This window comes from Bradysia coprophila, assembly GCF_014529535.1.
Source record: "Bradysia coprophila strain Holo2 chromosome X unlocalized genomic scaffold, BU_Bcop_v1 contig_117, whole genome shotgun sequence".
NCBI classification, from domain to species: Eukaryota; Metazoa; Arthropoda; class Insecta; order Diptera; family Sciaridae; genus Bradysia; species Bradysia coprophila.
In genome coordinates, this window is record NW_023503292.1 from 1,106,451 (window position 1) to 1,133,850 (window position 27,400).

General features: G+C 34.9%; 1 protein-coding gene across 1 annotated transcript in view; it reads left to right on the forward strand.

Moving 5' to 3' along the window:
- Window positions 1-4,487: 4,487 nt before the first annotated feature.
- LOC119066999 (neurexin-1-like) overlaps window positions 4,488-27,400 on the forward strand; it is a gene marked incomplete at its 5' end in the record, with an annotated part of 47,406 nt that continues 24,493 nt past the window's right edge. The window contains 4 exons of the mRNA XM_037169727.1: window positions 4,488-4,647; window positions 25,239-25,399; window positions 25,879-25,905; window positions 27,178-27,336. Of these exons, the coding sequence (XP_037025622.1) occupies window positions 4,488-4,647; window positions 25,239-25,399; window positions 25,879-25,905; window positions 27,178-27,336 (507 nt within the window). The remainder of the gene's footprint in view (window positions 4,648-25,238; window positions 25,400-25,878; window positions 25,906-27,177; window positions 27,337-27,400) is intronic.

Genomic DNA, 27,400 nt, shown 5'->3' on the forward strand with positions numbered 1-27,400 from the left:
TCTGTCACAGCCGTGATACTAGCCGTTTAAAATCAAGTACTATTCTTTTACTCTTATCCGGTGAGTTCAAAAAAGAAACGGTGTAATCTCCAAATAAAAACGATATTAAAATCACCCTCTTCTGCCCTTCTCCGTCATTATACAAAATTCTATTTTCAAACACTTGCATCAACGATTTACTGATAAATATAGTCGGTTGTGTTATTAACTCCTCCCATCAAAAACAACTCTCCAGATTCCGAAATAAATTCAATGAGTCGGAAAATGTGTATGCCTTCCTAACATACTTAAAATTTAATGTGAAATGCGCCAATTGACATTAAAATTGTAATTTAATTTGGAAAAGGTCGAGTCGGTGAAAACAGAAAAAAAAAAAATTTGTCTCATGCCTCATAAGAAAAGTCATTGAACTTTGTGGAAAAAGAAATTTGTTAAAAAAGTTTTTTTTTCGTCATTTAGTTAAATATGGAAACTTTTTACGTATATTTGTAATTTGAATTTTCTATGTGGACCGTCCCTCCAACGACGTATAATTGTAAAGTCTCTTTTACTTTATCCTATCACATTAATAAAAGTTAATATTCAGCACTTTTTTTGAATACTAAATTGACCGTAGGGCGGCAATACTGCTTAAATTACCATTAATTGCCATGTATGTTTAATATGCCATAAAACTGTGCTTGCATAAACTTCATCGGAAGTAATGATTGTTTTAGCTCAGCAATATTATAAATACCTACCTTCGTATCGAAAGTTTTATGTTAGCATATATATATATAGACAACACACAGTGTGGATAGGATATCCATCAGTCATTTATTATATACCATAAAACTTTATCGCTACTATATTGATTATGAAGATTGAACTTTTATTCATTATTGTTTGGTTTTAAGTATGTCTACCTTTAGGTGAAGGCAGTGATGTCTTCCTAATAATTCATATACAATTACTCGCCTCGTTTTTTTGCTGTTGTTGTTGTTATTTCGTTACCTATATTCGTTTAACGCGTTATGGTCGAAACTAAAATGTCATCAACTTAAACCATCATCAAAATATAACAACAACAAAAAAGTGGATCGATCAAAAATAATACGTCCAATACAATGGTGTGCGATTGTTAGATTCGGTATGGATGTGTATAATGATCACGAGCATTTCGTTCAAATTGTATGATTTGAATTATGACGTGTGTTCAATTTTTCACCATTATATTGAATGATGAGCAACATCAGAATATAAATATAAAAACTGAATGGGTGTGGGTGGTGCAAATACTCAAGGCAGACATTTTACGGGGCCCAAGTTTGAGGTGAATATGGATGAATTTATGTTGCATACTTTTGCGGGAAAGGTCTTGACTTCACTTAACCGAGTGGCCTATTCAGTACACAGTAACTAGAATAATCGTTATACATACGAGTGGGAAAAACTGCAGGTGGCGAAAAATCAAAAACTGAAAATAGCCGTACATTCTCACCCTCACCAGCTTTTTAGCCCCGTACCAAGTACAAAGGGGCTTATAGGATTACGATGCCGTGTGCAATTGATGGAATTCGAAGCAGACGGTAAGGGCAAAGTGTTTGCCTATGTTCATAGATGACGAATCCGCAATAAAAATTTGGGTCGTCTGTCCGTCTGTCCGTCACGTCGATATCTTGAGTAAATCAAATCCGATTTCAAAAATTTTTTTTTCTCCCTGAAAGATAGTCAAAATAGTGAGGCTAAGTTCGAAGATGGGCATATTCGGGTCGGCCCTTCGTGAGTTAGGGCCACCTAAGTGATTTAAGGTCTTTTGGTGATATTTATGGCAAAATAAACGATGGAAATGTAAATGACACGGCAAATGATAGGTATTGTCAATATCAATCCAGTTTTTTTAAATCGGGTGTGTGGACCGTGAGTTAGGGCCTTAGAAGTGAAAATCTACTAGGGCCCTATGTGTATTTTACATAGAACTCAAGCAAATTTCATTCGTTTTTCGTAATTTTTGTGTCATTTGGAAGGTAATCAAAGGCCGAATAGAATGTTGTTGAAAAAAAATAAATTTGGGTCCTTGGACTAAGGTCGCTACTAGGGCCCTATGTGTATTTTACATATAACTCGAGTAAATTTCATCCGTTTTTCGTAATTTTTGTTCCATTTGAAAGATAATCGAACACCGAATAGAATGTTGTTGAAAAAAAAAATTAAATTTGGGTCCTTGGACTAAGGCCGCTACTAGGGCCCTATGTGTATTTTACATATAACTCGAGCAAATTTCATCCGTTTTTCGTAATTTTTGTTTCATTTGGAAGGTAATCAAAGGCCGAATAGAATGTTGTTCAAAAAAATTAAATTTGGGTCCTTGGACTAAGGCCACTACTTGGGCCCTATGTGTATTTTACATTGAACTCGAGTAAATTTCATTCGTTTTTCGTAATTTGTGTGTCATTTGGAAGGTGATCAAAGGCCGAATAGAATGTTGTTGAAAAAAAAAATTTTGGGTCCTCGGACTAAGGCCGCTACTAGGGCCCTATGCGTATTCTACATACAACTCGAGCAAATTTCATCCGTTTTCCGTATTTTTTGTTTCATTTGGAAGGTAATCAAAGGCCGAATAGAATGTTGTTGAAAAAAAAAATTGGATCCTCGGACTGAGGCCGATACTAGGCCCTATGTGTATTTATACTCAATAAATTAAAATTTTAGGGCTATTTGAAATTTTTGTTTTATTTGAAAGGAACGTCGTACGGGGCTTCGTAATTGCGCTATGCGCAATTTCTAAGATGTACACATTACATAATAATTTTACTTTAACTACTTTAACCGGCGCATAGGCTTACGGTCAAAGTAGGGTGACAGACGCACTAGGGTCACGTACGCAATAGATATACGGGTTTGTACGGGGCTCAGTCGCAGCAAACGCTCCGACTGTTCTGATGGCTCGTTTTTTTGGTGAAGACTACAGTGTCATAACGTACAGTATCAGGTACTCAAAAATTTGCAGGTTTTGATATTTGGCCGCCTGAACTTGTTTGAGATTATAGTCTGAAAAGTGGAATATTTTGACTAGAATATCTTGTGGACCAGTTTCATTCACGTCCCAGGAAACCAACCCAGAGTGTACACCATGACTGAGCGAATTCATTATTTTGCTCGTTCGGTATGATCGTTTAAATACGTTTTTTCTTTTCTTCTTCTTCTTTTTTCACATAAAGAAAAGATAAATTGCGAAGGGTGCTCCACAACTTGGACTAAATTGTATGGCATCAATGTACTAAATTGAAGTGTGGCAACAACATTTTGATAACTTTTTGAGAGAGAATGCCTCACAAATTTGTTTGTTTCGCATATGTTCGACACTTATTGTAAAATTTTGCCTAAACTAAACCAATGTTAGAGGTCACTGAGTGTTTAGATATCGTATAATTTACGGAATTGTAATTTGATATTCAGTATCCGGATAAGTACTAGTGTCTAATTCATCCCGAATCGAGATATCAAGTTACAGTTTTTGTGTTTTAATCAAAATCGATAATAAGAAATTTGCGGGAAAAAATATTATTTATTTACAATAAATGCTTAGGTGTGTAGGCCTTGCTCGGCAAGAACAATATTTTTTCGAAAAGCATAAAACTACAACTACTACTACACCCAAAAATTTGCTTACAGAAAACCATGTCTTGCAAATATTCTGTTGTTGCGATTTTCAAAAGTATTCTATACATCTTTCACTATACCTACGTACGTACCTAGATGACGATATTGACAATGTTTGTCGGTTTCAGGCTATTATAATCATATTATTTGGAAAGGTATACAAAAAATTATACTCTTATCTGGTTGATAATATTTTCTGGCAGACTGTGTGTATCTGTAGAAAATTGTTTTCTGGAAGAGACTTACAAAAACGTGTTTTCCGTATACCGCATTTCATGTTCGTGGTATCTTTTCGACTATGTGTATTTGGCATAGAGCCATTTAGAAGACGAGCGAAAAAAAAAAGTTTAAATATATTTTTCTAACAAGTAGACATACATTGTATGTATGTCATACAAGTTGCCTGTTTCTGATCGATCGTTATACAAAATCTTTTTATATAAAATGTATTTTTCCTATGAGCAGTGTGATTAACCTTATTTTCTCCACTCATAAGGTCATGAGTAAATGACTTTTTGTTGACGCTTGACAGTTCGCATGACAAAATGGCTATTTTCTCCCCTCTTGTTTTACAATGGAGGAACAGACATTTTCCCCCGTACCTTTGTTTTTTGTTGAAAAATGGCGTAATAAATTGATGTTTTTGATTCTTTGAGAAAAATGGTTAATCACACCTCGCACACATGAAATGATGTGTTCACCCCTGGACGAAAATAGGAAATTCCAAAACTGCGTTCTTGTTGGAATTCCCTTTTTTCTTTCCTAGGTGAGATACACTGAAGTTCTGGTTTCCGTCAGACCAATCCATATATTTAACGTTCATCTGATTGGCATTTTCGTTTTATTTCGTTACAGACAAAGCACCATCCGAAGCAACGTTTAAAGGTACAGAGTTCCTGTCCTATGATTTAGGACAAACAGGTGGCGAGCCCATTGTTAGTGCTCAGGATGCAATTTCACTCTACTTCCGTACCAGACAACCCAACGGGTTGCTATTTTATACAGGTAAGATCGAATAGCACAAACATATCTCTATGTGAGTGCCATGAATAAATCTTTGTTCGTACATTACATAAGTTTCTTTGTTGGTCCGTATCTAGATAAAAAAGTGTTCACAAAAAGAGTTATTTTTAAGTTATGTTGAATAGTTTACACTTGGCTGAGTCTTTTGTTAAAATACTTTTTTTTTTCTTCCTCCAATAACAATGGGAAAGGATTTTGAATAAACTGAGAAAGAATATTCTATTTATTTCAAAAAACGCTCTGACAAAATGCTATTATGAAGATTTTTTTATTTTATTATTTTTTATGAAGCATAGAAAGCGAATAAACATTTCGCATTTTAAAATTAATTTATTTAAATCAGATCATTTCTGTATTTTTATATGATCCGAAAATATATTTCGGAGCATTCGGATGCATTCGACATCGGCATCAGCATTCTACCTACAGGGGAGGCTCAGTGTGGCTACTCACAGAAATCTAGTAATCAGTTCTCTGGGCTCTAGGACAAAGTCCACCATCATAGCTATTAACACAAGTAACTGTAAACGAACATAACCTGAAATTGAAACAAAGGGATTGAGATTTACTGTTTTTGTTTCATTAAGAGGCATCGATGCTTAGCTAAAATTGTAGCCTATATTTGTGTGTCTCGTATTTCATTTTTGAAAAATGTACGACCGCAATAATGACCTCGAATGTGTTAGCTTTAAATAAAAATTAGTTTTGGTTGTAGTCGTTTCTTAGAAAAGTCGGCAGTTTAACGAAATTTTCATAAACTGCTCAGTTTTCCCAGAGCTGGTCAAATTGCTACAACCAAATGTATTTTCTGTTGAAGGCTAACACATTCGTGGACGCTATTGCGGTCATATATTTTTGTAAAAGGATTCTGGTGGAAAGATATCATTAAAAGTAAAACTAAAATCCAGTATTTAAAAAACGCTGTGACTATTCGCACGCGCGTATAGCCATTTCACATTTGATTTGACTATTCGGACGCGCGTGCGAATAGCCATTCCAATCTGTTTTAGACTATTCGCATGCGCGTGCGAACAGCTATTTCACATTGGATTTGACTATTCGGACGCGCGTGCGAATAGCCATTTCACATTGGATTTGACTATTCGCACGCATTCAAATTTTTCTACCAAGTCAAAATGAAGAAAAAAAACCTCCCATCAAGCATTTTTTTACAGTAGACAAATTTCTTGGATTTAATTCTGTTGTTAAAAACAAAGGTTTCCTCCAGTTGCAATCACATTTTCAACAGCTTTCAAACGAACAGGAACTGATAGTAGTATGAGAGCGAAACCTGAATTCAACGAAAGAAAGAGAAGATGATAAGAGTGAGATGAAAGATCTGGGTTAGATTCTTTATCACGGTTGAACTAACTCGAAGCTGCATAACTGTACTCGTAGATCAGTACATTGTATAGAACTGAAAATGTTTTAGGTAAAAAGGAAAGTGGATGTAGTGAGTATCTTAGTACCATTAAAAATAGGTAGAAGATATTTTTCGATCAAGATGTCCAAAAACTCACAACATTGACACTTAACACAAAAAAATTCTTTCGAAATTATTCGACTGCCACATTTCACGTGGTGGCATCTAAACAAACTTGTGCAAGTGTATCAAATTTACTTCAGGATTTCGAATTCTACTAAATAACGGAGGGTCATGACTTACATCAGCAACAAATATCTTCTTTAGAAGAACGTCGCTCTTGTTCTTTTTAGTTAAATATTCCAACACACTCAAAATCCCAAAATTGTTTTACAACTACAGTTACAGCCGTTTTGTATCGTCGGATGCACTCTTTTGTAATCTTATGAGCTTATGGCTATTCGTACGCGGAAAGGACTGTTTATGGAAAAAACGAATATGATTTTCGCGCGGCGCGAAAAACAATTACTGTACGCGGCCTAGGAGCTCGTTCAGAAACTCTTCTTCAAGTTTCACTGGTGAGGATTTTGCAGGCCCGTAGCTACGGGGGGGGCCAGTGGGGGCTAAGCCCCCTCTGGAATTTCCAAAAAACCGGTTTTCTTTTAATTTTCCCCATACTAAAAGTTTTTTAACATCGTTGAGCCCCCTCTGGGATGTCTGAGAAATGGTTTCTAGCTACGGGCCTGGGATTTTGACACTTCTTTCATATAAAATATGTCAAAATCTTCACTTTGGGTAACGAATTTTTAGTTCCTGAACGAGTTCGTAGGTAATTGGCTGTGATTTACGAAAGCCAAAATAAAAAAAAAAAAATCCGAATTCCATATTCTTGTCCAATTAACAAATTAACAGACAATTTCAAATCCTTGAAAGATAATCGAAATTGTAGTTTAACGTCCAAAATTTAAATATCCAACAATTCACAATTCTCGCTTCATTTGAACTGCCCTCAAAGATAAGAAAAAATAACAGAAAAAAATGAAAAAATGGTCGTCCGACTTTACAGATAGGAACATTTTACCGCCATTCCTACATAGGACATGAGAGTGCGCTGTATTCTATGAATTTTTCTAAAATGTTGTTCCATTTTACCAAACCGACATTTACATAAATTAAGTGAATGACACTCTTTATGTGAAACAGCTTCTACCTATCTACCGAAGCAATAAAAAAAATCAAGAAAAATAAAACACAAAAGATGAACATACTTCAAAGTATGTTTAGCTTAGAGTACCTAACCCACATTAGAATGGAATGGTGAATTCATACGGTGTATTCTAGTGTCAAAAGATCTGATCTTACACAGATAAAAGCACCTGGTGTCACAATACTTTTATTCGGTGTTATTCCAAATTGAAATGCGACTGAGAAACACCATAAAAACTACAGGGAATACTCAACATTTGATGGGTGTTTTAAAAGAGAATAGCCAGAGCTCTATGTCTTTGCGAATTTAGTTCTGATGTATACGTGAGCGATTGTATTCCAAATATTTTACCAACAATCATGGAAGATAAAGATTTCGGTAATTTCGTCTCTAGACTTTCGTTGTGCATAATGAATATATTAAATACTAGGCCCCACCTTTTGGGAGGGTCAGGTCCCTTGACTGACAGTTTTTTCAATATATTTTTGATTAATTTCATTGCAGAACTTCCGAAGCATCACTGATACAAATGCCTACATTTGATCCCAATTTATTTTTACATATGCTGTATTCCTAAGAAATTGTCAAATTTAGAACATTAATACATCGATTACTCTATACATGACAACAAAATTTGACAGAAGAAGTTCTTCAAGTAAGACCTAATGATCTTTGAGTTCTCATTTTTCTTATAAATTTGAAGCAATGTTTTCAATCAACCATAAATCGTAAATAAAATGCAACTCGTGTGAATTACGGCCCTCGCTCCGCTCTGGCCGCAAACTTCCCACTCGTATGAGGTATCTATTATTCTGCTTGATTGCCATTTTGTCAAATTTGAGAGTAGATGCGAAGTTTTGCGAATGTGGAACGATGAAAAAAGTGAAGAATAGACAAAACGTCTTTAAGTTACATTTCGTAGAAGGATGAATTCCCTAGGAAAGAACAAAACGCCATCTCGTTACATTTTGTAAAAGGATGAATTCCCTAGGAACGGACAAAACGCCTTCACCATACATTTTGTAAAAGGATGAATTCCATACGAACGGACAGAACGCCTTCTCATTACATTTCATAGAAGGATGAATTCTAGGAACGAACAAGACGCCTTCACTATACATTTCGTTAAAGGATTAATTGAATTCATTGAATTCCCTAGGAACGAACCGCCTTTGCTTTATATTTCCAAAATCGACAAAGTGTGAAGGAAAGACAATTTTTTTTTACTTTTTACTGATTTACTGAAGAATATAATATCCCATAAAATATCACGACTCGTGAGAATTACGCAAACTACACACTCGTATCGGAGTTGTAAAATATTTTGTTTGATTGTTGGAATAATGAATTTAAAGAAAATATTCAGAAATTAATTGAGAATGACTTATTATATATTGCCTACAAAGAATGATGGTTTAACGTTTTTCATAAAATTTCCTACACTTTTCAATCATAGTGTGCTCATTTGATAGCAAGCATTTTTCTGCCGTAAGACATTGAGTAAAAAACATCTTTCTATGTCAGTCAACTATCGAATTTGTTAGTCAATTATCAAGTTGTTAGTCCAACTATCAGATTTGTTAGCAGTTCACTAACAAGAGTTGTTTACCGGATAGAGGCTACATGTTTCATGCACATTATTGAAAACAAACTTAAGATGATTTGCTCATACTACGCAACAAAATCAAATTTCATCAAAGTAATCTTTTTCGATTGAGGCTATAATCAACAGTGTAAAATGCTGTTTTTCTGGGATAGCTTCCGGATCCTTCGTCCCACATAGCCCATTTTCGAACTTAGCCTCGGGATTTTAGTTCCACACATTTAAAAAAAAGATTCATCTAAGTTGGTTCAAAATTACTCAAGTTATCGTGCCTTCAACGAAGAATTGTTACCCACATTTAACGTTTTTCATACCATTTCATACATTTTCAATCACAGTAAACTTTTTTGTCACCCACATATTTCGGTATTTTCTGGTGTAAGACCCTGACTTTCAGTCAAGGGAATTAATTTAAAAGTAAAATGCTGAAAATGGCATCTGAACTTTGAAAAGTTTAATTTTACTTTTAAAACAATATCTATTTTACTCGTCCGAAAAAACATTAAAACTTTAGCCAAGTGTTTTAGATAAGTTGGAACTTAATTAATTTTCACATATTAACAAGTCGAGATCATATGTTTTTAATGAGCTGATGCCCACGCTTTCTCTTTCTCCAAACATCAAACAGATTTTAGGAATTACAAAAAATGCTTTTCTAAAAACACTAAGCTCGTCAAACGAAACAAGAACGTACTTCAAAACACCAAAAAAAGAAGGAAAAAAACCGAAATCTTTTATACCAACCGAAAAACCCAACTTTTCCATTCCACCGTTAAACTATACTTAATGCGATTATGTGTACTTTAAAGTTGCCGGAAGGGATTTATTTCGTATATTATCTTTGATGTAAAAAAATGTTCCGTATTAATGTTCGTACTGTTTCGTAAATAAAAAAAAATTACAGTTTTGAAATACTTTTTAATGAATTTGGGCAATACACAGATTTCTGTTTACCGTCCGTCGATGAGCGGAAAAGAAAATTGTAAGGAAAAATCCAGAAAAAGCAGAGTTCAATGAAAATTTTGATACACATGGTTACTGTAAATTATGGCAGTGAAAACGCTCATCTTATCGAACTTGTTAAGCAATTCTAAATGTGTAATGAAATCAATGTCAAGATTTATTTGTTAAATGAACGAGGTGGTGAAAGCTTGAATTCTTTCAGTTAAAGTCGTAAGAAATCTACAATTATTTTCCTACAAATTTCTATACCAAAAAATCTAGAAAATCGTTTGAGGAAAGTCATAGTACTTTGTCAATAATACACAAATTGAAAAATTTACTAATCCCTTGATAGTTTAATTAGTTGAGGTATTTTTATATATACATTGGTATGTGAATTTCTTTTGAAAATCGACTTCAAAAAATCGCAGCACTTTTTTGTGAATGCTTTATATATGCCCTAAAAGATCTCGATCTTTCGGCGTCGAAATCACTCTAACGAAATTTTTACCCTCAGTTGTAGTCCACTTAAAATGGAAAAGTAACATTCGCGGGTACGGATACCGTTGTCACTGTAAATGACCTGCATGACGATTGGTTTTTTTGGGAAGCTATAGGTCGAGTACTTCTCGAATGGAAAATTTTCGTGCTATGCGTCAGAAATAGGGATTGCAAACCGAACTCGAATTCAAAAACCGCGGTTTCGGTTTTTTTCCACTGAAAACCGCGATTAACCGGTTAACCGCGGTTTTTTCAACCCTAAGATCAAAAAAAATTCTCTAAATTTCACAGTTTCAATACTTTTTTCGCGTTTATGACGCGGTATTTCATATTTAATTCAATGAAATGAAATGAATTTGTTTACCATCTGTTTGGAGACGGAATTTGGGTTTATCTTGGCATCGACACATAAAATATCTTAAGTTTCTGCAGAAAAACTGGTTTATAATTTCGGAGGATTGCATCTCTTGACTTCGGCGCAGGATACAAATTTTAAATTTAATCAGGTCGGGTTCGGGTAACCCGAAATTTTGAGCGTTTATTACACTAAAAAAAAGTCAAAAATTTCGGGTTACCCGAACCCGACCTGATTAAATTTAAAATTTCGGGTTCAGTTCAGGTTCGGGTCGAACTCGAAATTGAAAATTCAGGTTCAGGTCACATTCGGGTTGAACAATTTCGGGTTCAGGTCGGGTTCGGGTTAAACCCGAAATCGAAAATTCAAGTTCGGGTCAAGTTCGGGTTGAACCCGAAATAATTTTTCAGGTTCGGGTTAAATCAAGTTCGGGTTCCGGTCTGACCGAACCCGACCCGTTCCGAGCCTTAATTTTTTGAAGTTTTTTATGTTTATTTTGAAATCATTAAAAATGTCAAAATTCCGAGACCAATGTTTTGCACCTCATATCACACATTGCTCATTGATAATAATTAGGAAACAAGGATAACTCCAATAATACGACATAGGCAGAAAATACAAGCTTGCCACAGAATTTTTTTTTAAAATAAATTTTGGACTTTCGGAGCGACTTTTAAAAACCGAAAACCCTGGTTTTTATGCCTAAAAACCGCGGTTTCGATTTGGCTAAAATTGCCCGGTTAACCGGTTCGGTTTAAACCGGTTTGCAATCCCTAGTCAGTAAGCATGGTGGGCAAAAAAAGAAATTTTGATGGAACTTTGATGAGGTGCTAGACTATTTACTCTTACTTAAGTTGTAGGATCATCGTTGTGTACGTATTACATTAAAAAATTATTTAACAAAATATTTCTTCCTTGAGCGGTGATTTTAGCAGGGACATTTTTTGGGAAAACATTTTCCCATATTTTCCAGTGGAATAAGTAGGAAAAATTACCTGAATAGAGTTCCGCTTTAAACTGTGTTTAGTCCTTTCGATTCTCTTATATAAAACAAAAATATTTTAGCTGCGCTTCGTGTAACCTTTTTGTTTCTTGTCTTCGTAACTGTCCCGACTACGTTCGTGTTGTCGATTGTCTACGACATTAAAGTCGGTATAAACCAGTAATGTTTAATAATATCTACGTTTGCCAAACGTATCACGGGGAGCTTCAAAAAAAATTTATTCGACCTCTCGTGGACATGAAATGTTTTTAATGGTTTTTGTAGAGTTGCATCAAGAGTAAGATTAACATAATAAGAAAATATTTCGATTGGAAAATTTTTAATTGGATCAATTTTTCGTTTTTTTTTTTGAACCTGCGGGAAGCTTCGAAGACTGTTTGGACCCTACTGGTGACTTGTTTGATCACAAAAATACAGTTACTGTCTAGCCTGAGGTCTAAGCTTTACAGCGATTATCATGATATTCATGACTACCAACAAACATCTTTTATGAAGCAAAGTCATGCTATTAGATCGCGGTGAATTTTAAAGGCTGTATCATGCGTGGATTATTTTTATTTTCTCTTATAAAATATTTTTAGTTATTTTACATAATTTCAGGGGTTAATAAAGGTCGAAAGAAGATTTTTGACTCGAAATAGGTTTTTTTATAAATCGCACCCATGATTAAATTGCACTATCTCGAGTCAAAAATTAAAAAACCTTTCTTTTGATTCGTTTGTAGTTTCTCCAATAGCCATTCTAAGCTAATTCTGCAACATTTTAGCTGTTTCCACTAAAAAATGAGACATTAAACGAAGAAAATTGGATTGTTGTTCTACCAACAAAGATTATATCAGAATATATATTATATCAAGCTCATCCTTCGGCCTTTTATTAACTCCTTAATTATTTAAATTCACTAAAAATACTTTTTGAGAGAAAATAAAAGTATGATACAGCCTTTAAAATTCACATCGACCTAGTTGAATGACTATCCTTCATAAAAGATGATTGTTGGCAGTCATGAATGCCATGCTTGGTATCGCTGTAAAGCTTAGACCTCAGGCTAAACAGTATTTTTGTGATCAAACAAGTCACCAGTAAGGTCCAAACAAACTTCAAAGCTTCCCGAAAGCTCCAAAATAAAAAAGAAAAATCGATCTAATTAAAAAATTTTCCCATCGAAATATTTTCTTGTTATGTTGTTCTTACTCCTGGTGCCGCCCTCTACAAAAACCACTAAAAACATTTCATGTCCACGAGAGGTCGAATAAAAAATTTTTGAAGCTCACCGTGGTATAAACTTATGTGATGTTGGTAATTTACCATTTTGGTGGTAACATTGAACTATGCACTGGATTAAATATAAAAAGTTGCAGTCACGCAACCATCGGTTGTTCCATGATTTAGTTCTTTTAAAGTTTTATGTCATTCATTTTCTTCGATTTAAGAAAGTATATAAAGAACTGTGCTTATGTTCTGCATTATTAAAATGAATAGAAACTGGCAAATCACAATGGAATTAAATTACCATTGTCGATTAAAGTAAATGACCGAGTGTATTTACAACCAATTAGTGTAATGTATGTGTATACTGAGTCCAAATGTATGTAGCTCTGGGCCTTCGGATCGAAAGATTACAAATAATGTCGAAAATCGATATTAATATGAGAAAATCAGGCAACGGGCGTTTTAGGACGAAAATTTGTAAAACAAAAAAATCCAAAAGTACTTCTGGTTATGCCCGACCATTGAGTCAAACCGAACCTGACAACAAACGTTAAAAAGGTCTTGGAATTAAAAGATAATCGAGAAATTCACGAAATATTTTGCGGTTTTCCCGAGAATTTCCCTTGTTTTCCTGAACTTTCTTCACTACTTCTTGTGTTTATCTCAAATTATCAAAAAGTAGGCCCTCTATTCCGTACCACATTACGTACCACATTCTAGGTCCATCCCACATAATAGATCGTCGAACATTCGATTAGAGTCTATGTTGTTACCAAAATCTATATAGAAATCGAAGTTTGGTTCTGTTAAGAGGCACCGGCACTTAGCTAAAATTGTAGCCTACATTTGCGTGTTTCGTATTTCATTTTTGTTAATATCTTTTCATCAGAATCCTTTTTGAAAAATGTGCGACCGCAATTCCGACCACGAATGTGTTAGCTTTCAACAGAAAATAGTTTTGGTTGTAGTCGTTTGACCAGCTCTGAGAAAAGTGAGCAGTTTAATGAAATTTTCATAAACTGCTCATTGTTCTCAGAGCTGGTCAAATTGCAACCAAATCTATTTTCTGTTGAAGGCTAACACATTCGTGGTCGGAATTGCGGTCGTACATTTTTCAAAAAGGATTCTGGTGGAAAGATATCATCAAAAGTAAACTAAAATCCAGTATTTAAAAATCGCCCTAATGTATGCTTTTCGGCAAAGTACCGGTGCCTCTTAATGAAAACCTACAGAAGAAAATGCACCGACAAAATGCACTATTTATTCGGTTCACTGAGCTTGATTGTATATTACTTCCGTAAAACTGTTTGCATTTTGTTTTAATTATTTCACTTTTGAAACGGATTGTTGATAGTCTAACAATTCGTACTTATCGGGACAGAAAAATAGAACGAAACATTGTGTAAATAAGCTACAGATTTTTCCTCGATAATTTCTCTCTCTGTCTCTCTCTCTCTCTCTAAATTGTCACTTTGCTACTAACATGTCGTGTGTATATAAAATGTTGATTTTGCATCTGTGTCTATCATTCCAAATGGCAAATAACATCGAATAAATAAAACTTTACTAAACTCAGACGATGTTGTTTTTGTGAACTCTGTTTATCGAGCTTTGACGATAACACGATCCAAAGTCTTAAAAAACAAGAAATGTATTGAAAGAAAAAGGAAAATAATAAGAAATTGGAACACTCGCACACAAACACTACATTTTGACTTAAATGGAAACAATCTGCGAATATCCTTGGGCATAAAGATGCCAATAAATTTGACAGCACAAAAAGGTCTTGCGTTTTTGGGACGATGTGCTGGGGAGTCGAACGGGTTTTATTTCCAATAAATAGATCAAGATGTAACAATAATGCCGTTTTTTTTTTTTTCTTCAAATAACTCATTATTTCTTCTTCTGTATTTTGCAAACAGACCTTTCGAAAGGGGAGAAAGAGAAGAATAAACTTAATTCAAATAAACTTTTTATGTTCTCAACGTTCTGCAGTTTTATTCTTACCACATCGTTTTCTATGCTTTCGACCAGCATAAACGTCAATAGAGTCGTTGCACTCACTCGTATGCATGTGGAATAGAAGAAATTTGAAGTTAGTTGCGATAGTGACTTGAAGAAAGTGTACAAACAAACAACATCCACGAAAAACTAAACGATTATTTAGTGTACACAATCAGCCAATTGCACAGCTGAATGTTGCACATACTAAGCATCCTATTGAATTATCGGAAGAATATACTTATAATAATGTATTGTACCAAAGCCTATGATTGTACTAACCTAGCTACCAATAACAAATCATTTTCTACATCTTTTTATTACTCAACATCCATCACGTATTTTGTTTACGAAGATTTGTATCTGTGATATGTTGCTGTACATTTATTTAAAGATTTTCTTCTCATGTGTGATTATGCGCAATGAACCACACATTCAATATTTTCGATCAGAATATTAATAGTCTATAGACACGGGTAAGATAATATGCTTCAATTTACTGGAGAAAAAGTTTGAATTCTTAAGCTGTATACAAGAAGCTTTATTATGCGTTTTCCTAACTAGTGTTGAAATAACGCGACTTCATAGTTTAGAAAAACCTTGTTCCATTGCTCCTTTAGGCTGAAAGGCTTTTTTTATCAATGTTTAAAAGTGATGTGGTTCGGGAATTTTTTGTATGAAATGTTGTTATGTTACAGTAAACACATCATATCAATGTGCTATTTTAAAACAGAAAATCACCAACCACATCATCTTCAAACATTGAGAAAGATCTCGTTCTGGGGTAGCGTTTTTATGGCCACTTTTCCGTGCTTATTGATCATTTCGATTCGACGTAAATTATGTGTACTCTCATTTGCCATTTGAAATAGCATAGAGTGTTCCAGTTCGTTATGACATAATTGTAATCCGAAGCCTTAACTGTTCGAAAACTATTCGAACTGGAAAATTTTATATGAAAGGGGAGAAATCAGAGAAACGAAGAGTAACATATACGGGAATTTTTGCGTGGGCAAAGCAGTAGATCTTTAATTACGGTTGCTCCTCTGTTAGTATTAGTATTAGACAAAAACCCTTAACCTGGCCTTAAAGAATAAATGACAACGCATGTCCTTGTGAAAAATGTCTGATAGTCAATTTAGCTTGTAAGATTAAATTCATTGATGGACAATATCGGGCTAACGATCTTGGAACTTTCATCGTTTTGTTGTTGCCATTAAGACACGGTTGAAAACTCTCTTTTAAAAGAGTTTAACGTAGAACTTTTTTGTGATAATCATCATTGATCATAGAAAATCCATTAGATAATAAATATGTCCACACATCCTCTACGTTCCCATCACTAAGAGACTTGCATTAACTTTTGCCGAGAACTTTAATCAACAACTCATTCAAATACTGTAACCGGTGGACATTTATGGTTACCATCACAGAATAGAATGACCTATCCGGGGCAAAGGTTTCACACACTAATCCGAATGCTTTAATGTAATTCAATTAATTTGCGAAATGCAATGTGTCGAATATATATATAAAGTGATTGGACATACCGATTGAATTACAGTCCCCAGTACGTCAGTCAATGGATGGTAAAATGGAACGTTGCTATAATTATCCGTTGTCGACTGAAAAGTTCAAATGTGAAAGTCATCTAATAGTTTCAGCTATTGGCTTTTCAGTGAAATAAATAATGTTATGGAATTAGAACCTTCATCGCTGTAGCCATTTTCACTTATTAAATCGAGGTTTTTGATGGAGCTAGATCTATAATACAAAGTAAAAGATTCGATAAACTCCAGCCAAGGTGACACGGTACTTGTCTTCATGTAGATTTCAAATGGAGTGAGTCGATCTTACAAACACTTACAAACACTCACTTACAATGTCGCTTATTCCTATTCTGATAAATAAGTATCGACTCGCACGGTACAAAGTAATCGTAAGAGTCTCTTAGGTGTCATTGTGCCGAGCAAATTGAGAAATGTCTGGGAATGACTAAAGGGACTATCTGTTGGACAATTATGATCGGATCGAAAGTTAAGTTGAAAGGAGCGGTTTCACAAAACTGTAAAAGTAGCTATCGTAGCCGGTAGAGGAATTAAAAGTATTTTTTGTTATTTCTGTTTGGCGGTTTCGCCTTGAGCATTTTTGTGGAAAGTTCGTGCTTTTCGGTAGAAAAGATACTCCTTCTCGTCATAAACTTACAACTTTTTTAGGGTATTCGGTCAAAATAACCCCACCAAAATAACGAATTGTAGTAATAACTAATGTCAAAAAAATTATTGGAAAAATGACGAGATGACCAGTATATCGACAAAATTCGAGGATATCGACAGAATTCGAGGATATCGACTATATTCGAGTCTATCGATAGTATTCGAGTCTATCGACTATATTCGAGTCTATCGATAGTATTCGAGTCTATCGACTATATTCGAGGATATCGACTATATTCGAGGATATGACTATATTCTAGTGTATCGACAGAATTCGAGGATAACGACTATATTCGAGGATATCGACTATATTCGAGGATATCGACTATATTCGAGGATATGACTATATTCTAGTGTATCGACAGAATTCGAGGATAACGACTATATTCGAGGATATCGACTATATTCGAGGATATCGACTATATTCGAGGATATCGACTATATTCGAGGATATCGACTATATTCGATTATATCGACTATATTCGAGGATATCGACTATATTCGAGGATATCGACTATATTCGAGGATATCGACTATATTCGAGGATATCGACTATATTCGAGGATATCGACTATATTCGAGGATATCGACTATATTCGAGGATATCGACTATATTCGAGGATATCGACTATATTCGAGGATATCGACTATATTCGAGATATCTATATTCGAGGATATCGACTATATTCGAGGATATCGACTATATTCGAGGATATCGACTATATTCGAGGATATCGACTATATTCGAGGATATCGACTATATTCGAGGATATCGACTATATTCGAGGATATCGACTATATTCGAGGATATCGACTATATTCGAGGATATCGACTATATTCGAGGATATCGACTATATTCGAGGATATCGACTATATTCGAGGATATCGACTATATTCGAGGATATCGACTATATTCGAGGATGTCGACTATATTCGAGGATATCGACTATATTCGAGTATATCTACTATGAGATGACCAGTATATCGACAGAATTCGAGGATATCGACTATATTCGAGTCTATCGATAGTATTCGAGTCTATCGACTATATTCGAGGATATCGACTATATTCGAGGATATCGACTATATTCGAGGATATGACTATATTCTAGTGTATCGACAGAATTCGAGGATAACGACTATATTCGAGGATATCGACTATATTCGAGGATATCGACTATATTCGAGTATATCGACTATATTCAAGGATATCGACTATATTCGAGGATATCGACTATATTCGAGGATATCGACTATATTCGAGGATATCGACTATATTCGATGATATCGACTATATTAGAGGATATCGACTATATTCGAGGATATCGACTATATTCGATGATATCGATTATATTCGAGGATATCGACTATATTCGAGGATATCGACTATATTCGAGGATATCTACTATATACGAGTTCGACTGTAATTGGAAGATATAAAAATTGTGGCTAGTACTTGCACAGAATTCAATAAGTACAACATCGCAAATGCAAATACAATTATTATTTTTAGGGAAGTTAGCGCCGCATACCGTGAAGAAATAAAAAAAATAAAAAAGCAGGGTCGAGGGGCGGCAGCCCCCGCATGGGGGGTCAAGGGGGAATATCCCCCTAGTGGGGTTTGGAGCAGAGCCCCATTAACGTCTGCAAAGTATGAAAAAGCTCGCCGCTTTTAAATTATAAGAAAACGAGTTCGAGACTGACCCTAAATATTATGGGTGATTATCAGTGTTTTGTCCTCTTTTTTTCACCGGGGTTATTTTGGTAGTAGTTATTTTGTCTCGTCGATATTTTATTGGGGTTATTTTAACCTAGAGCCCTTTTTTAGCACGCCTTTCAGGTATATTACTTTTGCAGATCTCAGAAGATGGTTCATTGGTTTTAAGAGACTATTTTGATTCGTTTACTTCATGTAGATTTCAACGTGATCGATTCCGTACGACTATAATTTACAAAACACTATTTGTTTGCAGTTCCTAGCTTGCTTTGAAACGAAAACCAGTAAACGTTTTGCTCAACACTCTTGTTCTCACATGACACATTCAAATATAATAAATAATATTTGCAAATACACAATATATACAACGTCGTTATATGTAAAAGAATATCTCTACCATCATTTAATGGACTATAAATCCATTTCAATAACACCCTATAAATTATAGCCAAAACATTGATTAAATTATTAGGATAAAATATGAGAGGGAAAAAAAGAATTTTGCACGGTTGCTTTTGTAATAAATGTTGTTTGATACCCCAGTTTCGTATAATTTTCGAAAAGCGAAACGGAATGGAGAGGAAATTGTGTGTATTTATATTGAATGAGTAGCAAGTAGTATAATAAAAGGAAATATTATCAACCGTTCAGTAAATTAATTCATTTTCTTCACTAAAATGAGTGAGTATAGAGGGAAAAAAATCTACTGACGAGGTGAAATTTTGTAAATAGAAGATGATATGCGAAATTATGGGATTTGGTGTTGGAGATGTTAAATTCATAGAGACTCTACCTGCAGCTCTTTACGAAGACATTGAAGAATTTAAATGAATTCTCGATAAGGGAATGACAGCAATTTATAGATCTGTCTGTATTAGGGTCTACGTTTTCGCAAATTCTTTTAAGAATTTTAGAAATTTCATAAAAATTACAGTGGGTTCTTTTTTAAGTCAGAACATATTTGAGATTTTTTTAGAGACTTTAAAGTCATCGATGTTTCAATGTCGCCTAAATCTAGGCTAGACACATGCACACAAATTAATCATATTTTGGCTACGTCATACGAATCATTCAGTGTGTATATCATTGCAGTCACAAAACACACTGCACCTACCCAAATTAAGAGACTTGAGTGAACCCAATGCGATATAATCGGTATAAAAAGTCCATGTGGAATTGTCTGACGGGAATCAAATCCGGATCATGTTTTGGTGGATTAGTACGTAACCACTGAACCATAGATTTTACTAATAAACTTATAAAATTCGAAAAATTCGTAAAATTCTTAAACTTTAGGAGTTTTGTGGCAATTAAATCATCTAATGACGTCAGATCGCCGTGTCGACCGTCGTACGTAATATTGAACCTCAATTTTAACTTTCACATATTTAATCCCTTATCACGTACGCGTTTTTAATGGGACTTTGAAGAAATCTTCATTTTCAATGCTGTAGCATAGTTCCTGACCTGAACATCGACTTCAGATCAATGCGGTCAATCTAATTTAGCAGTAAATAAATCAATCAATAAGGGATAATATTCAGCCATTATCCTTTGTTAGTTTTAAAGAGCCACATTTTATACTAAATTTGAACCCTTACCACATAAAGTATAACCACACACTGAACAAAAGAAAAGAAAAAGAATATCAACCGAACTATCAATAACAGTGACAGAGGTTAATAAAACTCTAAACAAACTATTTGAAAGCAAATAAACCACATTAGATGGGTGAATCATTTTGAATTATCTTTCTGTCGAAATAAATATATTTCTTTTAGTTAGATTTTCAAGATTAGTATATCTCATGGATTGTCCGATTTATTGCTCAACATCAACAATGTTGGGTAAACAAATAATTTGAAAATTTCCCTTACATTTGTGGAACAAGAACAAGTTTTTTTTTTTCATTTTTATATCTTAATAGATGTACAATTATACCTAACAAGAGCTACACGTTAAATATAGAAATTTTAATAAAAAGAGTAAAAGTAAACCTGGCAGGAGCGGTTCATTATTGAAAAGTCAAATGAGGGACATAAGTTGAAAAATTTAATTCGCAAAATATACAAGGCTACTAGATAATTCAGGTCCCTAGTCAAACAAGCGCTCCTGCCTGGGTTACTTTTACTCTGCCGTGCTTAGAACAACTCACATAAGGTGCACCACATCCACAGCCGCTCTGATATTTTGACACCAATGACCAATACATGTTATATGAATAATATTTGTTGTGTTATGTAAACAAACTCAGAAGAAAGAGGAAAGTTTACAGAAAAAAAAGATCCCAACGAGTATATTGGATATACGAGTATTTTACGGAAATACGTGTTCGCTTCGTACTTATTTAAAAACTCATTTTAAAACCTTGTTACGATCAAACGACATATTTATAATTAAAATCAACTTTCGGAACTGTTTAATCAGATGTGGTGGAGCATATGGTGTGATTCGCATTGAAATTGCCAAATTTGTGACAAAATAGCTTTTTACAACGCATGTGAGAAACAGTAATTTGCTCTACTCAGCTGAACCTTGAGTAGCCACTCTGGCCACAAACAACACAGTCGAAATGAAATTTGCTATTTTTCTTCTCTCTGTGAATAAATGACTATTTCAGATCAGCGGTGTGATTAACCTTATTTTCTCCAATCAAAAGGCCATAAGAAAATGATGTTTTGTTGACGCTTCGTCGGGAAAGAAAATGTCAATATCTTGAGTAAATCAAATCCGATTTCAAAAAAAAAATTCCCTGAAAGATAGTCAAAATAGTGAGGCTAAGTTCGAAGATGGGTATATTCGGGTCCGCCCTTCGTGAGTTAGGGCCACCTAAGTGATTTAAGGTCTTTTGGTGATATTTATGGCAAAACAAACGATGGAAATGTAAATAACATGGCAAATGATAGGTATTGTCAATACCAATCCAGGAAAAAAAGTTGTTTAAAATCGGGTGAGTGGACCGTGAGTTAGGGCCTCAGAAGTGAAAGGCTACTCGGCCCTATGTGTATTTTACATATAAGTCGAGTAAATTTGATCCGTTTTTCCTAATTTTTGTTTCATTTAAAAGGTAGTCGAACACCGAATAGAATGTTGTTGAAAAAAAAATTGGGTCCTTGGACTAAGGCCGCTACTAGGCCCTATGTGTATTTATACTCAATAAATTAAAATTTTAGGGCGATTTGAAATTTTTGTTTCATTTGAAAGGAACGTCGTACGGGGCTTCGTAATTGCGCTATGCGCAATTTCTAAGATGTACACATTACATAATAATTTTACTTTAACTACATTAACCGGCGCAATAGGCTTCCGGTCAAAGTAGGGTGACAGACGCACTAGGGTCACGTACGCAATAGATATGGTTTGTACGGGGATCAGTCGCAGCAAACGCTCCGACTGTTCCGATGGCTCGTTTTTGAGTTGCTTTCAACGTTCAATACACAAGTTTTTGAATATTTTTCATTGTTTTTAAAAATTCGTTCAAATTATATGTATGGATTTAGTGGTTCGGTTTTAATTCAATCTACCTATATTATATACGCAACAATAATACACATTTATCATTATAGAATGACAAAATTTATACGTATACGAGAATCGTATATATCCAAACCAAATATTAAGCTATAAACGTGAAGTGATGGTGATATGTCTCTACAGTACTTTATCTCTGTTACTACCCATCTATCTCCATAATTCAAATCGAAAATCTATATTTCGATTTCACGATGTACAATATTGTTATATTCATTGGTACACCCGCTTTGTGAGAACCCCCATAGTACGAAATTATTGCTGCTGCTGCTGCTGTGTGTGTACGTTTTGTGGAAGAAAAAGTTTTTTTTTTCCTTATTCTTTGGGCATATAAACATACCAAAATCCAATATAGAAACGATAGTGTATATGACGAAGGGCATTACATCGTTGCTTTCGGTCGTTTCGATAAGATAGATCGATTGTATACAAGAGTGTTGTGTGTCATGACTAAGCCTAGTCAGAATACATAATAATATATTGATTCGAGTTTGTGTCTTTATATATTTGTATAACCGGTGAGTTACGATGGATATACCGAGGACCACATAATATCACACACAGGCAGTGTAGAGGTATGCCATACTGAAGAGTTCAACACTAGACATACATATACAAAAGGTCAATAGGCGCTGGAGAAGTTACGGAAATGGAGCTATCAGACAAAATTGTATAAAATAGTTCGTTGGGAAAAAAAGGGAAAATTGGATACTATTTATGGTTACATTTAAATGCAAATAAAACTCGATTGTTAATGCTCAAAGAATGCTGTTTGCAGTGAATGTTTGTAATATACCGGACACACACAAAATAAAAACAGTTAATTGATAACTGATATATAAAACTGTAATCGTTCCGCTTTGATGGTGATTTAAATTGTTCCAATTTTTAATTGACATTCCCCAAGCGGATATTTTTTACCGATCGGCTTAATTTTTTTTTATAAAACTGTGGCAAAACCACAATTTGCCGACAAAATTTAGAAACTTTCGTTGGATGCCACTTTTTCAGATACTTTGGCCCTTTGTCAGAATTGTAGCAAATATAAGAAAAACAAGGCATCAGAACAGTCGGAGCGTTTGCTGCGACTTAGCCCCGTACAACCCGTAATCCTATTTCGTCCACAACCATAATACGTCCGTAGCCCTAATAAGCCCGGAACCCTAATACCCTATACGTCTACAACCCTCTAATCCGTCTGTTACCAAAATGCAAGTCAAGTTGGGCATTGTCAAATTTACTGAAACTGTTCATTTTTAAAATTGCGCATAGCGCAATTACGAAAGCCCGTACGAAGTACCTCTCAAACAAAACCAACAATTTACGACATTATTTTAGAAACCCAAAATTTTTTGCCAACTTTCCATTGGGTATTCAATTACCCCTCAAATGAAACAAAAACTAGCAAAATCGGATGAGATTTACTCGATTTATGTGCAAAAAACACTTAGGGCCGAGTAGCGGCCTTAGTCCAATGGCCCAAATTTGAAACTTTTTTCGCCATCATTCTATTCGGCATTCAATTATCTCTCAAATGAAACAAAAACTAGCAAAATCGGATGAGATTTACTCGATTTATGTGCAAAAAACACTTAGGGCCGAGGAACGACCTTTGAGCCCTCCCAACAAGCCCACATTGCATCTTACCCAAAAACAATGTTCAGCAACTTTGTTCTACTCGTCAATACCTTTCATTTGATATATCACAAGCAGCTATTGCGTGTGTATTTCGGAAGATATCGTCGAAAGACTGAAAAACACCTATAGGGCCCTAGCTCTGGAGGGGCCGACCCTACCATGCCCATTTTCGAACTTGACCTTACTTTTGTTGATACCAATCGGGGAAAAAAAGAATTTTGAAAAAAGGTTGTGATTTACTCAAGCTAGAGGGGTCACGGACGGACGGACGGACGGACGGATGGACGGACGGACGGACGGACATTTTTTTTATTGCGGATTCGTCATCTATGAACATAACCAAATGCTTTGCCCTTACTGTCTGCTTCCAATTCGACGTGTTACAAACGGCATATTAATCTTATAAGCCCCCAGTACTTCGTACGGGGCTAAAAAAGTTGGGAAACGATGGTTACACAAACAAATAATTGAGAAGACGACAGAATCTTATTTTCTTTAGACTCTGTCAAGACTCTGTGTCAAATTTGGTAAGAGAGGCCTTAAACTAATCACCAAAGTAACTTAAAGAATCGAAAATTTAATTGGTGAACATCGTTCGAAAGAATTTTTGATTCAACAAATTATTGTATCAGTTTACAATCACAATGCAGATTGAGTTATGGGAAATATGGTGTAAATTAGTAACTTTGATCTTGCATTCGCAGAAATCAGGGCCAACTCCTTTGATTTTTTTTGTTAAAATTCCTATTTTCATTAATTTTTGCGTAGCTTACCTTCAAGCCATTTCAGCCAATGCGCCATTTAGCAGCCAGTCCGGCCCTGACAGAGAGTTTTATGAACTATGTTCCAAAAACATACGACCAAAGCCAAAAAAGGCGTCATTTAAATGGCTGCTTATATGTCACGCATGACGACTATCTCCATCTCTCTTTATCACATTTTTATATAAATAATACCTAGCATCCCTCTCAAAGTCAAAATGTCATCTCTCCGTCCACTATGTCCGGTTTTTATTTGGGAGAACGTCATAGCCATGGTAGACGTATAGCACTATATTGAATTCCCTATTTTTACTTCATATTTCGCCCCACAATGCGAAAGCTTATCATCACCCATCGCAACGAAGCTCTACTGGAAGCGACTCATTTATGAATTTTTTTTTTGTTAGTTTCCTTTCATTGGATTTAACACCGCAGTCATTTCATAATAATTTTTTTACTTCTCCTACCGTCAACTGCTTTTGCGTTTGAGAAAGTCTTTGTTTACACTTTCATTGTTTTCAGGTCATGGAACCGACTATTTGAATCTGGCACTGCGCGACGGTGGTGTTTCTTTAACAATGGGTCTGGCAAATGGCAAACAGGAAATGCATATCAAACCAGCTAGAGTGCGCTTTGACGATCATCAATGGCACAAAGTTACTGTACACAGAAGAATACAAGAGGTAAGAATGTGAGATATATGTATTCCATGCTGAGCAATGCACAGTTTTCATTGCATTGTTTCGCGGTAATTTGTAATGGCACAAAGTATTTCTGTACGGGCTGCCATACGACATAATGGGGCACTGTGACAAAGAATATTTTTCCGTATTCTTCTAACTTTTCATAAAGTTTCTTTTTTGTTAATTAAATTGAAATATTATGACTTAGACTTATACACATTATTATAATCATTTATCGAGCACGGAGAGCTTCTACTACTATCATAAACTACCAACATGCTGATGCGGTGGTGCAAAAACTAATTCCTCTCCTTGCAAATAACAAACTTTCGTTTGCCATGCTCTTGGAATTAATTATCTCCATTTTTGCTCGTTAATTTTCTGTTATGTTGTCTAAGACCGAGCCAACTGAGGCAGATGTATAAAATTAATTATGACAAATACCGAAATTTGTTTAATATTTTATCTCTTCATTTCAGATATCATCAATCACCAGCTTTTGTCGGGTGAGTGCATTTTATTTCTTTCATATTTTTCGACAGTGGACATAAAATAATGATTTTAATTACAAAATTTCATTAATATATTTGTCGTGTTCTGTGTATGTACGACGGCGTGTATACATGATACGACGGTAATTGGAACTGAATATATACGATGTCTCTCGGAAGTGTAATTTGAGACAGATGATAATTCGTTTGTTTCCAATTATAGTAAACTTGAAGGTCGCTTTACGTATGTGAACATTATCAGGATACAATTTCAGTTCATCTTGATTCCGGTCATGTATGAATTGTTCAAAGTTTACGGAGGCAGTGACATTTTTGAATATTCAACACATGTCCGCTGTTTGTGCATAGATTGACATGCATGCACTCAACTTGACCACATTCCATAACAGACCAGTAGTCGTATATCAAGTGCGAACCCAACACGTACGATGTATTTTTCCAGCTCGGATACTGCAATAATTCGTACTGAGGACATACACGGCTCATATGAGTACTGTTGTACCTGCTTATATACCTTTACTTTCAACAACAATTGTAAATTTTAGGACCTCACCCCTTTTTTTTGAAAAATATAATCAATTTCGGGTTCTCAATGTCCCTTCCCAAAAGTAAATATTTTAGAGGAAAATATCAACATCATAACGCTTCCGAAAAAGTTTTAAGATTTACACACGTGTACACGCATGACAATAGATATTTACATCACTTGGAGCGAACACACGAAATTCCTGAATAAGTTTGAATTTGTGTGCAAGTATTGTGGGTTGCTAGGAATCTCGCGCCGCGTCATTCACAATAATTCACATTTTGACACATTTTGTATAAGGAAGACGTCACTTTGTGAGTTATTGTGAATTACGCGGCGCGAGATTCCCTAACACCGTATTGTGAACATCATCTCAGCTCCAAAGAAAAAACAATGGTTTCGTAAAACTTGTGGCGCGTGATTTCGTGATTTTTCGCATCATGACGCGTGTAAATAATAGTCTTATGCGTAATAGTTAATGTGTTATGACTGCACACACAAATTATGCTAGACACTCTAATCGACAATGAAAATGATTAAGTTATAAAATAGATAGTTAGCGAAACAAACAAATATGTCGCTAAATTATTTGGTTTAAAAAGATATAGGAAATTGGAATTTTGTCTGAAATGTATGAAAAATATTTTTGATTTTTTCTTTAACTTTTTTTTTACTCCTCTAATAAAGTAAATAACCAAAATTCAATTTCCCCATTTTCATTCAATCTTTTTTATTTTTAGCTTGTGGCTGTTGTCGACGATGTGTACACAGATCATTCACATATTGCTGGCAAATTCACAATGTTATCATCATCACGAGTGTACGTGGGTGGCTCTGTCAATCCAAGAGCATTGCTGGGCGCCAGGGTGCATAATAATTTCGTTGGATGCTTACGAAAAGTACATAAAAGAATCTAAGATGAAGACTCCATAAAATATGATTTTCTCATTTTTTTCTTCTTCT